This window comes from Mirounga leonina, unplaced genomic scaffold (genome assembly GCF_011800145.1).
Source record: "Mirounga leonina isolate KUSES-001 unplaced genomic scaffold, KU_Mleo_1.0 Mir_168, whole genome shotgun sequence".
Classification (NCBI taxonomy): Eukaryota; Metazoa; Chordata; class Mammalia; order Carnivora; family Phocidae; genus Mirounga; species Mirounga leonina.
Window position 1 is genome coordinate 31,234,049 of NW_023270426.1, and position 17,825 is coordinate 31,251,873.

Genomic DNA, 17,825 nt, shown 5'->3' on the forward strand with positions numbered 1-17,825 from the left:
GGGTTTTTTAAGCCTTCATTGTGTTTGATCTGTTTATTTTTGCTATATTCACCTGGCACTGCCTTAATTAGATGAAGTCAGCACAAGCAGCCCCTTCACGTATTTCTCTGCCGTTTCCACTGTAAATTCCTAGAACTCATGTAGCAAGTTTAATGCGTACGTATAACATTCAATTCCTTCAGGCTATATACATCGTATTAATAGACCACATTTAATCTACCCTCTGAACTATTCCTCAGTGGTGCTTACCCACTCCCCTACATTTAACCAGTTACTGGGAGGGCTCAATCCACAGCTTGTGCCCTACAAGGGCACCATCTTCTGGTGAAATATTTTGTCAGGAGAATGTTAAAGAACTATCAAAAAAGTCCTGATTTTTCTAGCAAAGATTGCAATGGGCATCATAAATACATTGATATTCTTTAGCACTCTTTATTTTATCCAGGAGTTTCACTCCTTTCCCCATCTGAGAAGGGTCTTTCTATTCCTTAGCAGGGAAAGAAGCTAGTCTGTCCTTCTTGGTTTTCCGTTAAACTGAGCCAGTGTCAAGTTTCAGCTCCTCCTCAAATTCCAGCCTGCTGAGACTTCCCTCTAGAATCATCCAAAATGGAGCCTCTTACAGCGTACCCTTTAAGATGTTCAGGGTCGAAAGCAAAGGTATTTGCAGTTTTACTGTCTATGGTTCTATGCACAGTAATGCTATTTCTTCTACAACTAAAATTCCTAAAACCTAAAATCAACAGCTTTTATACCTTTGAAGTGAAAGATGCAAAAGGAAGAACAGTTTCTCTGGAAAAGTTTAAAGGCAAAGTAAGTTGCATCTTCTGATTTTTTTTTCTATTGTTTGTTCATGTTCTCTGTTTAATGGACTCAATTTTTCATTGTTAAAGGGTCGTAAGTTATAATTTAGTCTTCAAAGTAATGTTATTAGTGTATCTCGCCATCAGAGTTCTCATAGTGTATCTGCTTCTAATTGACAAACTCTGACTGTCCTGTCTTCAGAGGCGTGCTGAATTAATACTTTAAGTTGTTTAGGAAATTCTTAGTTAGTAATGGGAATATGGAGACATTAAGAAATACTAATTCCATAATCTAGCAACATTAAAAAGCACTTATCGATGTTCTTATCATCTTTTATTTAAAAACAAACTGTTGTATCTGATGCTTTTTTTTAATGGTGGTGATCTTTCAGAGTCTTAATTCACGCGTCCAGGTTATTATTTTCAGTAAAATTGGGTAGGTCTAAAAATATGAAATAACTATCTGCTTCAAAATGGTTTAGGATTTTAACTACTTGCAGAATTCTTTTTTAATCTTTTCTTTGCTTCACTTTCCGGTTGGATTTTTTTTTCTTTTTCCGGGAGGTTGCGCTAGTTGTAAACGTGGCTAGTGACTGCCAACTCACAGACAGAAATTACTTAGCACTGCAGGAACTGCACAAAGAGTTTGGACCATTTCACTTCAGCGTCTTGGCCTTTCCATGCAATCAGTTCGGAGAATCGGAGCCCCGCCCAAGCAAGGAAGTAGTATCTTTTGCAAGAAATAACTACGGAGTGACATTCCCCATCTTCCACAAGATTAAGATCCTAGGATCTGAAGCAGACCCTGCATTTAGATTTCTTGTTGGTAAATATCTACCTTGCCTCGCCAATTTAATGTTTTTAATTGCTTTTCATGTTTAAAACAAAGAGACCAGGATCATAGTCTTCTATTTCATTTGAAATGTCTTAGTGGGAAAGCTTGATAAAACTATCAAAGAGCCAGAATCTCATCTCTTGTAATTTTCTAGAAGTTATGCTTCCCTGAAATCAATGTTTTAACTTCTTGAATGGCAAAATGAGTCTACTCCAATGTATTTTATTCCTTGTGATCATTTTCCTGAAGAATTTACTTGAAGTGTGGTCACGGCTATCTTCACAAAATAGCTTCACAAAATAGCTCTTGGGGAAATGTCCCTCTCCATTACTAAAGCTATCCATGTCTCATGAATATTGCTAGGCATTATCAGTTAGACAGATCTTTGTGGTTAATTTTATGTTGCCTTACTTGTCTGAGATATTATCTTCAAGGATGAATGATATCTTAGTTTACCAGGCTTTTGCTAAAATTCAAAACAGAATATAAGGATTTTTTTTGGAGGAGGGTGATATTAGGCTATTTCTAAAATTAGGCTAGCTACAGAAATCTGTTTAAAGATTTTCCAGGAGGGCACGCCTGGATGGCTCAGTCAGTTAAGCGGCTGCCTTCGGCTCAGGTCATGATCCCAGGATCCTGGGTTCGAGCCCCTGCGCCAAGCTCCCTGCTCAGCGAGAGCCTTTTCCCTCTCCCTCTGCCTGCCGCTCTGCCTACTTGTGCTCTCTCTCTCTCTCTGTCTTTCTGTCAGATAAATAAAATCTTTAAAAAAATAAAATATTTTCCAGGGCCGGTTAGCATAACTGTAGTGAGATATAGTGACTAAGGGCATAGGTTTTAGCTCCAGTCTCTGGCTTCAAACCCCTGCTCTGTTGCTTTTGCTGTGTGGCTTCAGGTACGTGACTTAACTCCTCTGTGCCTTCCTCATTTGTGAAATGAGACTATCAATAGTACCTACTTCCTAAGATTGTTTGGAGGATTAAGTGTATTAATAGTAAAAGTAAAGTATTTATATGCTGCTTACACCATGCCAAACACTATTCTAAAAGATATTCAGCTAATGTCCTCTCATCTGACTTATGCAGATGATATCCTCAGTCCTATTTTCAAAGATAATTTGAGTTTGGATAAAACTATGGCCCTCAGTCAGAAAATCAAGCTTCCAGCCCAGTAAGTCGGCTAATGATGTTCTATAAAATTTAAGTGTGAAATCGGAATCTTTTAAAAACATTATATTTAGTTTCTAGGGAAAATTAATATAATGCTTAATACCCTGCATAGCAACCAGAGTGATGTCTTCATTCCTTTTATTTCCAGGATACACTGAGGAAAGAAAAGCCAGAGCACATGTCCTTGTAATCATTTTCAATTCTAGCAGCCAAGTATATGGGCATCATAGCTCCTAAGTTCTTCCCCTTTATCACTAAAAAAAGCTCCTGAAACTCCACCTACCCCATGTAATCAAAAAAAGTCACAGTGATTTAAGGTGGCACTGAAGTTAGGTGAAGCTCCAGAGACAAAGACTCTGAGATCAGGGCACCTGGGTGGCTCAGTCGTTAGACGCCTGCCTTCGGCTCAGGTCATGATCCCAGGGTCCTGGGATAGAGCCCCGCATCGGGCTCCCTGCTCCGCGGGAAGCCTGCTTCTCCCTCTCCCACTCCCTCTGCTTGTGTTCCCTCTCTCACTGTGTCTCTCTCTGTCAAATAAATAAAATCTTTTAAAAACGGGGGGGGGCAACTTTTCAAAATGATTTTAAGATGGCTTTAATGTAGTAGTATGATGCTCACACTGAGTCACTGATGTTTGCTCTAATCAGAAGTATTTTTCTCTAATAATGAAATAAATTTAACTGCTTGGCATGGTGCACAAAGTAAAACACATTTAAGTAATCAGGCTACCTTTTATTTCTTATTTTTAACCTATGCTCTTTCACTGGCTCTTTTTCTCAGCACAAAGCAAAGTATTGCACACCTTAAATCTCTAGGCAGTGTGTTCCTTCTACTTACTTAATCACTATTTCTGAAAAAATAGTTAACACTTGTTATCTGTTTCCCTGTCTCAGTTCCCTTCTTAGATCACTGCATCTGGCTTCTTGCCAGGATCTCCTGAACCTCACGGGTTACCAGTGACATTGCCACTCTGGCCCCCTCTTTCTTCCTTTCAGGTTCCTCCTTTCCATCAACCCTTAACTCGCTGATCCTCAGGATCCTGCCACAATCCACTGGCGCTCTTCTTATTCTATCCCCTTTCCTTGAGTGAGTTCTCTCTCTCCTCAGCTCCAAAGCCATATATTCTGGCTCCTCTGACTGGATGTCCCACTTACACCTGAATCCCCTCCTATACAAAAACGAATTTGTCATCATCCTCCTAAAATCTGTTGGCTTGTCCACAGGAGTAGGAAGGTCTGTGTATCAGTCCTGGTCCTACCTCTCACTAGCCGTGAGACCTCGAGTCTAGGACTCCATTTTTCTCATCTGCAAAATGGGGTTAATAATAATACCCACCTTACAGGGTTGCTGTAAAGATTAAATGAAAGGATCCATTTAGAGCAATGAGCACAGATTACTAGGTACATAGTAGACAAGTTATTTATATTTTTTTCTCATGTTAGTCAATAATGCACATCAATTCTGGATAGTGTAAGTGGAAAAAAATCTACATTTCTTACATAAATTAAGATGTATCAAAAGGACAGCATAATTTCTCAAAGTAATATGATTTAACATTATATGTTAACTGAAATTAAATAAACACTTAAAAAATATGATAAAGAATTCCTTTCCATTTTTGTCTACATAACATGTAACAATATTAAAACCATAGATAACATTTAATATGAAAAGAATTCCATACATGCCATTACCAAGGACCATTAGAACATCATTTTATCTTTTAAAATGTTAGGAAACAAAGTTTTGAGTGAGAAGGTAAATTTTTTGTTGTTTAGATCAAAGATCCAAAATAAACCCTTTGTTTTGTGATTCCCAATCAGTAGAATCATCAGTGAAGTCACCAAATATACAGAAATATGGTTACTCAAAGCTTGAGTTTTGCTTTGTTTGGGTGTTTTGTTTTTTGTTTTGTTTTTGACATTCCTAGAATTTGATTCTAAAGTTGTCACTTACACAGATACTAATAGAAATGACTACCTTAGCAAAAGAATAAAATTATGCTCATGAAAATATATTCTGGTATTTCAGATTCTTCAAAGAAGGAACCGAGGTGGAATTTCTGGAAGTATCTGGTCAACCCTGAGGGCCAAGTTGTGAAGTCCTGGAGGCCAGAGGAACCCATTGAAGTCATCAGGCCTGAGATAGCAGCTCTGATTAGACAAATGATCATAAGAAAGAAAGAGGACCTGTGAACATGGCAGTGAGTCATTCAGATGCAGTAGTCGGAATATAGACATGTCCGGTGGGGCGTGGGGGCGGGGGAGGGTGTCTCATCTTAAAGACTCTGACAATTAAATGTGGCCCTGAAGGATGGGGTGTTTTGTTTTTAGGATACGTTGCCAGTGAGTGGTAATGAATGTCCCCAGGTCAGAGATGTTACCTAAAGCAAAAATAAAGAGTAGCTAAAGAATCAAAATACAATATATTAAATATTTCATCTGACCACACTAAGTAATTCAGAATACAGAGTCACCAATGTGCTTTAATATCCTGTTGTTCACCTTGACATTTTCCAGGATTGTACTTGATGGAAATGCCAACACACTAGACCACTGTTTGAATTCAAGACACTGTATATGACTGAAATTTCGGGAGTAACTAACTATAAATGGCTATTTTTATGTAATAAAATACAAAATAAACATTGAAAAATGTGAAATAGAGAGATTCAAATCCCTATATACTTCTGTTTCATGTACAGGATTTTGTTTCTTTAGGTTTTTTTGGTTTTGTTTTTTTTAAGTACAGGTTCATAGTATGTTTTATTATATCTGCCCAAATAGTCACTGATAAATGACACTATCCTAACATTTGAAAAAGCCTTCATCACTTTCAGTATTTCTCTATTATTTTCCAAAAGCAACTCAAATTTTATAAATAGAATATTAGTAGTTGAAATACAGTCTTTATTTCTGAATGAAAATCCTAAGTGTAAGAAAAAGGGAGTGTTTGGTGATTTAGCTCAAGTCTTGATATATTAATTTTGGTTGCTCATATAGTCAGGCTAGACGAGCCATGTGGAAAGAATTCCATGCCACATCATTCTGATAGCTGAAATAGTAAGAATCAACTCAGACTCATCAAAGGTCTGAATGTAAACGGGGGTGGTTTGCAGTCACACCAGCCTTAAACATCAGCAGTCACTGAACCCTTCGATAGAGTCACAACATGCTTTTTCTCCCGAAGTCATAACCTTTATGTTTTGTCAGTCTTGTAATTATTGGCTAACAAAGCAACCTGCCAAGTTGGTGAAGGCTAATTATTGCCCCATGAAATAGATATTCATTTCATGAAGTCAAGAGGAAGACTAGGGCAAAAGAAAAAAAAAGGGAAAAGGCAATCCTGTAAAATTTGGCTAAGAAGGAAGACCCAATCTCAAAAGCCATGAGTTGGCTCCCAAATTCTGACCTGATTAATGCAAGTGAGGATGCTTTTATATGGTGAAATCAGTAATGCCACCTCATATGTAGTTCTGTGTACGTGTTTAAAGTTCTTGGACAAAGCAGAAAAATTTCCCCGAACACCTTCTCTTTCAAAGTATGTGTCCAGCCACCCACAGTTGGGGGTACAGTTTCTATTAGAGGTCAAGAAGATTTACAAGGATAGCTTCAAGAATGGCAGGTGACTGTGTCAGCAAACCTGCTTGTACCCCTCACCAGCCGTATGACTTTGGGCAAGTCACTTGACTACTTTTAGATTTGCTCACCCATAAATTGAGGTCGGACTGAACAAAGAGCCCCTTCCAGCTCTATGAGTCAAGGACCATGCTTAGCAAGGTGTCTTCAGTGATCAGGAACAGAATCAGTACCCATCTGAATTGTTTTTGAATAGAAGCCCCCGCACAAGCCTATCTGTCCTTTGCAATTTTGCCCCAAGAGCACAGAAGCAGTTTGAATTCTGAGCCTCTAAGCAAACTTTTGTTCAGGGCAAACTCTCCAAGTGTTGCTCCCAGAGCACTCTTGCCATATACCCCCACTTAGGACAAGTGCCGCAGGCCTGCTACAGAGTTTTATGTGCTCACATTAGGGGTATGAGCGGAAGTGTATACGGCAGCCCTACACAGGCCACGCAGACTCCCCACTGTCAGTTGGTGATGGAGCTGCATGGGGACCGACCAGCACTGTCCTGGTGAATGCAGTTGAGATGTCCCTCCTGCCCAAAGTCACTAGTCCTCCAAAGCCATATAAAGTGGGTTCTCGGTTATAGATCTCCAATCCTGGTCGCTTTATTCAACCTACAGTCTCCACTACGGTCAGTGCTTGATTCTCTCCCCTTGGCCTTTGGGTATGCAGGGAAGGCAGCTGGGGATTGGAAAGTGTGTGTCCAAGATTCTGTCACAACTAGGCTCTCTGTGCTAAAAGAGGGTATGGAGCCATTTGCTGATGTCCTGCTGCCCGTAACTCCAATGTCTTATGTGAATTCCACCAGGTATGCACATACAGAGGAAAAAATTGTAGCTTTCTTGAATTGAACATATCTTCCCTGTCTTGGCATCCAAAAGCCTGAGACATGGACTGCTGTGTCAGCTGAGGAGTATGACAGAAAGTAGCTGGCATCACTATCACATCGGAGGGCATTCAGTTGCCCTTATGATGAAGGGACAAAATCAAATGCACTTCAGTGTGGTAATTCATTGGCTTGAAGTTTGGTTTATCCAGAACGTGGGAAGGAGTCCTTCATTCTAACTCCTAATCTTCATCTCATGGCACATATAGCCGCAGTGTTGGAGACTGGAATAAATATGAATTTGCCTGAGATACACCCTGAGAGTCAGACTTCATTTTTGAAAATGCTTGATAATTATAGCGCATCCATAATATGCATATGATTCCTAGTAATTATGGTATATATGGCATCTACCCAGAGGTGGCTGATAAATAACCATCACCTCTCTGGAGGAGGGGTCCCAATTTGCAGCACTTGCCAATTTCCATGGTATAAATGCTCCCACATGGCCAACTTCCATCTACCAATGGTTTAATAACTGGCATGCCGAATTTCGGAAAATCTAACAATCAGTTCTTACAAACCACTGTAAGTGGGCTCCAGGACACCAAAATTCTTAAAAATCAGACTTGATTAGGTTACCATAAGGATCCCCAAAGAGAAAAAATCTAGAGTGAAAACTTACTGTATATTATTTATTTTTATTATAAATATACTGTTTAGGTAGGTTATATGAAAATGTGGATGTACAGTTACTGAAATATGCTAACAATATGCTATATAATCACAGTAAAATATAATGACTTAACTGGATTGCCTACAGGTAACCTCAAGTAGGAAAATACTAGAGTAAAAAGAAAGAAATGTAGACAAAGCCTCAGAAGAAAAACAAAAACTGTTTTTTGTGTGTTTCAATACACTAACTGTTTCAGAAGGTGACCTTAACAAGCTTAAAAGTCCTCAGTGGTCCCTGTATAAAATACTGTGTTCATTCATGGTGTTTCTTTGAAAGAAAAATGGTATGTCTGCATGTAAACAATATGGGGACACTTGGTCCATGTTTATTCCTTACCTGGATTTCATCTTTCCCGTGGAATAATAAAATTCTAATTTAACTGTCACACCTAGAAACTAACACACCACACTGTTCCCCACTCTTCTCTTCCCTCCTCTTGCTGATCTGTTAACACTTGGGGGGAATGAATGAAGAGTAGCTTTGAAGCCCCAAGTGTGGATCTCTCTCTTTCCCTCTTACTCCTATGGAAACACTGATCTTAATTTCTCTTTATTGCATTCCATTCTTTCCCTCCTTTCTCATCATCTCAATAATATGGAAAGGAAGAACAGCTTTAAATATGTATTGTTTATTGAGTATAAATGTTGGCATTTTATGTCTTGTTCTTTAATTTAAAAAAATTAAAATACAAAGGCCAAGCCTTCTAAATTAAGTAGGTTTTATTTTTATCAACATGTCAGAGACTTTCCATAAAAAATAACACATTGAAATTTAACCTTTTAAGAAAAAAACAAGATGAAAACAGTATCTACACGGAAGGGATCCTTAAACAAAAAAATTCTGGAAATAGAATGATAATGGGCAACAGTGAAAAGAGAATGAGACATGAAAGTAGCAAAATGCATAAAGAACCCAATTATAGGCATCTATCTCCCATGGTTTAAATGTTTAAACTTAAATAAGGTAAGAATAAAAATTGTTATATCAATAATTTATAGTTCAGTACAGTAAACGGTAATATATTTCTCACATCTCACTTAGAATATAATAATGGGCCACACCACCAAAGTCAGTTCCATGAACCTGCTGCAAATGTCCACATGAGGACATGTATGTCACTGTACGTCTGGGACCCAGCACGTACCTGACACTGTTGCATGGACCAAAATGGCCTCCAAAGGAATCAGAATACATTTAAAAGCATACTGTACAATCAATTCTTCCCACTTCACAAGCTAAATCTCATGCTGTCCTCCAAATATTTTATGAGTCTGTGACTTCACAGAAAATGAAGTGAATAATTGAGGCAAATCCTCCAAACGATTCAACCCCATCCCCACCCCCAAAAGTTCCAATTTTCTTGATATTGCAAGTGAAAATGTTTGAGTTGACTGTCTCATCTTGAAAGTTACCTCAACTCTCCTTTCAGCTGGTACATACACATGGTTATAGAGACCTGCTCTAATGTCATATTAAGAAACTGATTAGAGAGAATACTAAAGATTTAGTTGAAAACTTAGAGAAACATTTTAAGCTTTCCATTTCACATTGTCATTGTATCCTAAATTTTGTATTAAAAATAAATACATAATTTCACAAATACTTTCATACTGTGTACCCAGGCCTCCAAAAACATTAGCTGGGAAATTTTTTAAGAATTAATTGTATTGGTTTCTTCACCATTTATAAAGCTGTGTATTGTATTATTATTGAGTAACGGAATAGCAATTACAAGTATTACGGTAACTAGTGCCCTGGTTCATAGCAAAAAATAAACACATGCATGCACACACACACACACACTAATTACAGAACTAATTATACGCTGATGTCCATTGTATATGCAATAAGATAGCAGTTGTATGTTAGCTGATGCCATTCATACATTCAACCAGCTAACAATACACTGCCAACCCATCACACACAGGTAACTAGTGCAGCTTGTTAATGAGAAGAATTTATCCAGAAGCAAGTGGCAGGGTAGTTGTGGCTGCCAAATTGACCCAAAGCAGCCAGCTAACAATACACTGCCTACCTGACTCAGGTCACTGCAGCTTGTAATGGCTCGTGACGTCACTGAAGCTACATTTGCAATGTGAAACAATGGCAGAACTGTAATCTTAATAGTCACATAAAAGAAAACTTTAAACAAAACTTGTTCCTCCAAAACTGTCATAAAATATAAAAACATTATTTTTAAATCTCCTCAAAAACTTAAAGAGGAAAACTTTCAGAATACTTGCACTTAGCTATTTTAAAGTAAATGCTTGGATATCAAAATATGGTATCACGGTATATGCGAATTAACAAAAGTTACACTTAACTGTAGCTTTTCCAATTACTTCTATTTACTGATCCAAAGACCAGTTGTCTGTATTAGACAGCAAAATATTTAGGAGTAGTCATGGCAATACATAAGCTGGGCAAAAAACAAAACTGCTGCTATTTTGGAGGGGAAAAATCAATATTAAAGTATTTAGGGAATTTAAGGACTTAAAATTGTCATTCATTGTCTCCCACTATAAATAACATTAGTCATTGCATTCTGAAAGGGCCATTCTGTGTTTGTTGTGTCACCACTGAAATATTGAAAAATTTAAAGAAGATTAAGAAAAAATATTGATGGGTTTGAAAATAGAATCCATGAGTAAAGTTTAAAGGAATAAGAACAATTTCGAGAGAGAGGGCAAGGTGAAGGGTGATTATGAGAGATTTAAAGCATATGAGGGCTGTTTATGTGGGAAAAAAGAAAAACTCATCTAGATTTGTTTTCTCTTTACACTGATTACAAGAGTAGCTCTGGCCTTTGGCTTCAGACTTTCAAGGAGAAAAAGTACTACATTGGATCAACTTCAAACTGCTAACCGGAAGGACAGACCATCGATTATGCCACTTCTCCTATTGTCCACAAGATGGCACCATTTCCATTTCTTTTTTGGGGGGTGGGGCAAGCTTTTAAATGTAACAGTGGCAAATGCAACCAGCCACTGTTAAAATAAAATTCTAACAGCCAGCTAGCAATGCACTGCCTACCTGACACATCCATGCTTCATCCTTTTCTGTTGAGGCCAAAACTAGAAAGCACCAGTGATATACAAATTATTACCATTGTCAGGGATCTTCAATTTCTTACAGAAATGGGGGGTGAGGGGAGTGTATAGTTAGACTCTGTAGTTAGTGATATCTTAAGAGATTGATTTTTTTAATTTTCATATCCTCATACCAGGCCATACTTCCAACAAATACCTTCTTTAGGAAGAATTATCTTGTTCAAGATCAGAATTAAGAGAACTAAAGCAAGCACCAGACGCTCACCCTGGGAGAACCTGGACTTCTCTTCTGTTTCAGGTCTTTGGCGAGCACCCGCATGACATTCTCCTTCGAAAATATAAAAAACATATGGAGAGAAAAACTATTTTTATTTTTATTTTTTTAAGATTTTTTAAATTTATTTATTTGACAGAAAGAGACACATCGAGAGAGGGAACACAAGCAGGGGGAGTGGGAGAGCGAGAAGCAGGCTTCCCGCCGAGCAGGGAGCCCGATGCGGGGCTTGATCCCAGGGCCCTGGGATCATGACCTGAACCAAAGGCAGCCGCTTAACGACTGAGCCACCCAGGCGCCCCGAGAAAAACTATTTTTAAAAATCATAATGTTACGTGGAATGTTTCTAGGTCCTCAGCTTGTCCAACTGCATTTACTCTTTTTCTTTAGCAAGCAGGCACCTCCAGAATACAACTAAATTACACATCTCAAAATGCAGCATCAGGGTTTAGAGTTTTGTGCTACATCTTGGTCCTAGCGCCTTCGACGAGAAACCCCTGGGAAACAAAAGGACGTCACTCACCCACATCATCTCTTCTTCTGTCCGGACCCTCCTCCGGGCGGTGCGCTCCAGTTTCCACTCCATCTCCGGAGGACTTCCCGCTACCTGGAGATTGGCCTCCCCTCGATCGGCTCTGGTTTTCCCCTCAGGTCTAAGCCGATCTTGACGCCTAATCGTCAAACCTCTAGAGTCTCACCCCGCCCCCCCCACCATCATTTTTCACCCTTAACTTCCATTTCCCCCATTCCTCCCACTGCCCCTAGACGGCATTCCCCAGGGTACTGTTTAAAAAGCCGGCGGGGCGGCATCCGGAGCGGGAATCCCCCTGTCCCGCTTCTCATTGGCCAGCGCTGCGGTGACGTCAGAGGCCGGGAGGGATTCCCCCCAGCGCGCCCGGCCGCCCGCCTCCACCTCCCGGCTGGCCTCCCCGCCCCGCCGCCCCCTGCTCTTTGTCCGCGGAGGCGCGCACAGAAGCGCCAAGCTTTGCCGCGAGCAGTGGCGGGCCGGATCTGGGCCAGGCGCCGAGGGCTGTCGCACCAGCAAGAGATGAGAGGGTTGGCGGGCGAAGAAGCGGGTTCTGTGAGTTCACGTTTTTTCCATTTTCAAGGCGGGGGGAGGGGGGAAGCTTCGTTCGTTATAACGGGGCCTTCTCTCCATTGGTAATGTTCACCGTTTGTGTAAACCACTGATTTTAGACGTGTTCCCCCAATGTGTTCATCAGCTCTTGCTCCATTTTTCAAATAGGCAGGAAAACGTGGCCAGATTTCTGTGCTAATGAGAAGGGGGAGCGATCACATTGATTCAGTAAGTTCCTCTCCGCTGTAGCCATTTGAAAGTGGTCAGGTTCTCTCGCTTGAGCTTCCGAGCTATCTTCCCCAACAAGAGGTTAGTGAGCGAGATGAAAGAGTCAGTGAGCGCTGGTGACAGGGAGCACCTCAGGAGGAGTGCAGAGCCAGCAGGAAAGCTGAGCAGACTGGGGGCTAAGTCATAAAGGAGAGGATGATATTGGGGGTTAAGGGAGGGAGTTAAAGGGAAATGACAAGGAGCCAGATGGGCTGTTCAGCCTTAGCAGCCCCACCTGAGCTGCCACGGGAGGCTGGCTGTGCCATATGGCAGGAGGGCAAACTCTCTGGGAAACCTCTGAAAGACTGGCAACCAGCTTTTCCCTCCCAGTAACCTCCTCCCTCCCTTCCCCCATTTGACACTGGATTGTTTTTGCTTTAATGCAACATGTGGGTTTGGGCATTTTCCTGGTGAAAGAATTCGTAGACATCAGATACTCAAAAGGGTCAATGATTTAAAAAAAAAAAAAAAAAAAACTAACTAACTAAACTCACTCTCCTGTTTCCTTCTTACTGAAAGCAAAGAAAATTGACATCAAGGCTGAGACCCAATCTTGAACCAGTTTTCCATCTGCAGTGATAAAGGTTAGGGAAAATGCTGCACAGGGTAACAATCAAATGAGATTTATCAAAATGCTTGATAGCCAAAAAACCCATGGATTGAAAGATCTGTAAGTTTTGGGGCGCCTGGGTGGCTCAGTCGTTAAGCGTCTGCCTTCAGCTCAGGTCATGATCCCAGGGTTCTGGGATCGAGCCCCGCATCGAGCCCCGCATCGAGCCCCGCATCGAGCTCCCTGCTCGGCGGGAAGCCTGCTTCTCCCTCTCCCACTCCCCCTGCTTGTGTTCCCTCTCTTGCTGTCTTTCTCTGTCAGATAAATAAATAAAATCTTAAAAAAAAAAAAAAAGAAAGAAAGATCTGTAAGTTTCACCCACAAGAATTTTACCTTCCTTGTAGTGCATTCAATTTCCAGTAAATCCTTTCAGCAAACATTGAGGCTAAATAACGTGAAATATTGGCTGAGAGTCAAATGTATTGTTAATTTAAAGATCAATTTTGCAAATGCCAGCTAAAATTAGCAGCATATTGGAAATAATATGGAAGACTTTTTGTTCTACTTCTAAGTATCATTTTACATGTGCCATTTATGAGAATGGGCACAAACACAGAAGTAATAAAAACCAATTCAATTAATGAACTTGGAAACCCATGTAAACTGTGATTTTAGAATTCATCTCCCTACAAGTACTAAGAATAGGTGAAATACTCTTTTCGAATTTAATTATCTGTAATACACTCATAAATTCCGTTTTAGCTGCTAATTCCATAGCATATCACACCGCCTCCAAATGCCTTTTTTCCCCTAGGTTAAAACAGAAAAGTGAAAGCCAACTATTGTCTTTTTAAAAGTTATTGTGCATTTAAATATCCATATTGAAATTTAACAGGAATGAAGGAAATAGAAAAATCACCATTGGCAAACGGTTGCAGTCAAGGATCATGAATAGTAAAACTGGTGTACATATGATGAGGGTGTTTGCCTCCTATGATCCAATACAAAAAGGAAAATCACAACTTTTCATTGGACAAACCTGGCAGCCACCACCTCAACCAAGTAATAAATTAACCTCACCATTAATGACATATTGACATCCTGTGCCTCCTGATATGATGCACTGGGAAGGGCACAACATAAATTCTGTGATATCTTTGCCAAAAAACCAAACAAAAAACTGCATAACCTGAATTTAATAATGAGAAAGTGCTAAACAAACCAAATTAAAGGACATTCACAAAAATAAATGGCCAGTAGTACTCTTCAAAAGTGTCATCATGACAAAGAAAAACAGAGAAACTATCACAGATCAGAAGTATATATCTAAACATGACAAATGCATTGTGAGATCCTGGATTGAATCCTGGACCAGGGTGGGGGAAAAGGAGATTTGTTGGATAATTGTAGATACTTGAATATTATCTATAGATTAGTTAACAGAGTAGTAGTAATGCGGGGGCATAGCTCAGGGGTAGAGCATTTGACTGTAGAGTAGTAGTAATGCTTATTTCATACTTATAATCATTGTGCTATAGTTGTATTCAATGTTAACATCTCGGGAAGCTGTATGAAGGACATAATGGAATTATTTGTACCATTTTTGTACCATTTTTCTAAGTCAAATTATGTCAAAATAAAACTTAAAAATGAAAAACATATATTAACTAAATATCATGTGGTCATATGAATAGAAACATTATGGCACAACTGTTTGGGACGAAATAGAAATATCCTGTAAACATTTTATCTTAGTTTTTATCAAATACGGTTTAGGAATAATGTTAATGTGTAGGTTTATGTGCCTGTGAGTAATTTACTATCTTCAAAATGTTTCCTCTTTGTGAGCGGGTTTTGCAGGCAGATCTGTGATAAGGACAAGGGCTGTGAGGAAGAGCCCTCCGCCCAGGCCAAGGCCAATTCGACGGATTTGCTGTAAGGTGAGGGGGACGAGAGGAGAAGCAGGGAGAAGGGAGAACAGGCGAACGTGAGAACACTTTTCTTGATTCCTGTCTTGACGGTGCTCTGAGAGTCTGAGCAGGTCCCTACGGATGGGAAGCGAGAGGTATCCAAGCTTCCCAAATGCAGATTTTTTTTCAGTTACATGATCACTTTTTCTGAATAATAATGTTACGTATCTCAAAAATACACCATGTACAGGGCGCCTGGGTGGCTCAGATGGTTAAGCGTCTGCCTTCGGCTCGGGTCATGATCCCAGCGTCCTGGGATCGAGTCCCGCATCGGGCTCCCTGCTCCTTGGGAGCCTGCTTCTCCCTCTGCCTCTCTCTCTGTCTCTCATGAATAAATAAATAAAATCTTAAAAAAAAAAAAAAAAAACGCCATGTACAAAGTCAGCTCCCTTCATCCGCCCTCCCAGCTTACTCCTTTCCCCAGAGCATCGTCAGACCATTTCCAATGCATTTACATAGTGTGTCCTCAGAGTTGGGCGCTGTGGATCTTCCTACGTAAATGCGATCTCGCTGCGCTTAGCGTTTTGCAACTTGCTTTCTCTCCTTCACCGCATTCAGTTGCAAGCCGGAGAGCTTCCGCATCGCCCCCCCAACTGTCGGTTCTCACGCGGCTCGGAGCGCAGCGTCTCCCGTGGGCTCGCGCCCCCGCCTGGCGCGCAGCGGCCCGCCCCGGGCTCGCGCCCCACCGCCCGCGCCCGCCGCCCTGGCTCCGGCGCCCGCCTGCTGGACGAAAGGGACCGTTGCTGTGCGCTGTAACCGCCCCTGGCGCACGTGCCCGCCGGGCAGGAGCTGGGAAAGCGCCGCTCCTGGCGGGGCCGATACGGCTCCAGCCCACGTGCGGCGGGGAAGACCGGGTGCAGAAGAGATCTCGGGGCATCGGCTGTGGGAGAGTCGGGACGTTAGCCCCGAAGTTTGCGGAAAGAAAGGGAAGGAGACCATTGTGTTCTGGACTGATGAACTGTCTGAGCATGTCTGCCCCCCAGAATATATAGCTCAAAATAGCTCATGGGAAGGAATGGATGAATTCCTTATAATTCAGACTATCAGCAGGACTCGAAAGACAACTTGTAAAGGTTCTAGCAAGTAAAAGCCTCAGTCGGAAGAGTAGTCAATAAAACACCACCTCACCTCCGGTTACATTGACTTGTTATAAGTAGTTTATGTACATGCATATTTTTCCATTACTACCTGGTTTCTAAATACAGGGTCTGTCTTTTAAAATATATTTCTTTAAAATATATTTCTCTTAGGGGCGCCTGGGTGGCTCAGTCGTTAGGCGTCTGCCTTCGGCTCAGGTCATGATCCCAGGGTCCTGGGATCGAGCCCCGCATCAGGCTCCCTGCTCGGCGGGAAGCCTGCTTCTCCCTCTCACACTTCCCCTGCTTGTGTTCCCTCTCTCGCTGTGTCTCTCTCTCTGTCAAATAAATAAATAAAATCTTTAAAAAAAATGTTTTAAAATATATTTCTCTTAAAAAATTTTTAAAAATAACATATTTCTCCATCCATTTTACCCAAGATGAAGGGTAAAATTTGCCCAGCTTAAAGCATGAAATCAGAAGATCACTTCACCTTCAACTATTTAGCTGCTTTAATGCATTTTTCCCTTCTCTTGCTGCTTAGGGTAGCTCTTGCACAGGATGCTAAGATACTTCCCCACGATTTTAAGGAATGTAAGGAAAATATCAAACTGAAATCATTACAAATCTGTATAAAACCATGGATGAAGTCAGGCATATGAACATGGTGCCCCCTCAAAGAAATAAAGGCTCATGAATGTTTGGAAATCCTTTTACTAGATATCTTTCTTACCAGCACTTCAAACACAACACAATCCAAAACAGAATTGAGAATCTTTCCTTATTCCTATTCTCCCCAAACCATGTTTTCACCCTATTCCCAATATCCCCGTCTCCCTGGTGGAACAGGGTCAAAGTCTTCCTCCTTTAAGACTTTCTCTTCCCATAAGCCCAAACCCAGATATCAGTGACACTCATTTTCACCTCTGCACATCTGCCCTCTTCTTGAACTATTTCAGTAACCTAATTGATAATCCAATATCTAGTCTATTCCCCTTGAATCCATTCATTTAACATGTTTATTTGCACAGAGCAAGTTCCATGCACCATGTAAAGCAGTGAAGATCCAGTAATAAAGCTGTAAAAGGCTATGTGCAGTATCGTTAGCTGATTGTATTTCTGCCTGCTCAAATCCCTGCAAGGATCTTCCTTACACACAGAATTAAGTTCCAAACTTTCTAGCTCACATACAAGACTTCTACAGTTTAACTTCTACCTTTCTTGCATCATCTGCCACAATACCACCAGTATCTTCTGTTCCCCATAATGTGGATGATGCCCAGCACTCTCCTGCCCTCAGGCTACCTCACTTTTTGTTGTTTGTTTGTTTGTTTGTTTGTTTGTTTGTTTGTTTGTTTTTAAGGAATCTCTACACCCAATGTGGGGCTCATGCTCTAACAACTGAGCCCAGAGAGGTACCCCCCCACAGGCTACCTCACTTTTGAGGATATTTTTCCTGTCTTCTAGCAATCTTACCCTTGAAATTTCAGTTCCCTGTTCCAAAACCCTTCTCAAATCTCCCGAATTGTAATTTTTTCTTTTCTCTATGTTCCCATAACATTTTGTTTGTATCT

At 40.7% G+C, this 17,825-nt stretch overlaps 2 protein-coding genes across 4 annotated transcripts in view; one reads left to right on the plus strand and one right to left on the minus strand.

Annotated features, from left to right (window-relative positions):
* The window catches only part of CDC20B (cell division cycle 20B), a 42,289-nt gene extending 30,393 nt beyond the window's left edge, over window positions 1-11,896 (minus strand). Inside the window, exons 1-2 of the mRNA XM_035015057.1 lie at window positions 11,834-11,896; window positions 11,302-11,364 (exon numbers count right to left, since the gene is read on the minus strand). Of these exons, the coding sequence (XP_034870948.1) occupies window positions 11,302-11,364; window positions 11,834-11,896 (126 nt within the window). The remainder of the gene's footprint in view (window positions 1-11,301; window positions 11,365-11,833) is intronic.
* Window positions 584-11,411, plus strand: GPX8 (glutathione peroxidase 8 (putative)). 3 transcript variants are annotated; one of them, XM_035014419.1, is made up of 4 exons: window positions 584-810; window positions 1,362-1,626; window positions 4,833-5,004; window positions 11,213-11,411. In XM_035014419.1, exons 1-3 carry the CDS (start codon window positions 607-609, stop codon window positions 4,994-4,996), a joined length of 633 nt encoding a protein of 210 aa, XP_034870310.1. In that variant the 5' UTR covers window positions 584-606; the 3' UTR covers window positions 4,997-5,004; window positions 11,213-11,411. The 3 variants fall into 3 exon arrangements, with proteins under 3 accessions (XP_034870310.1, XP_034870309.1, XP_034870311.1); XM_035014418.1 differs by lacking the exon at window positions 11,213-11,411 and having other exon boundaries at window positions 4,833-5,623; XM_035014420.1 differs by lacking the exon at window positions 11,213-11,411 and having other exon boundaries at window positions 1,365-1,626; window positions 4,833-5,189.
* Window positions 11,897-17,825: the final 5,929 nt, after the last annotated feature.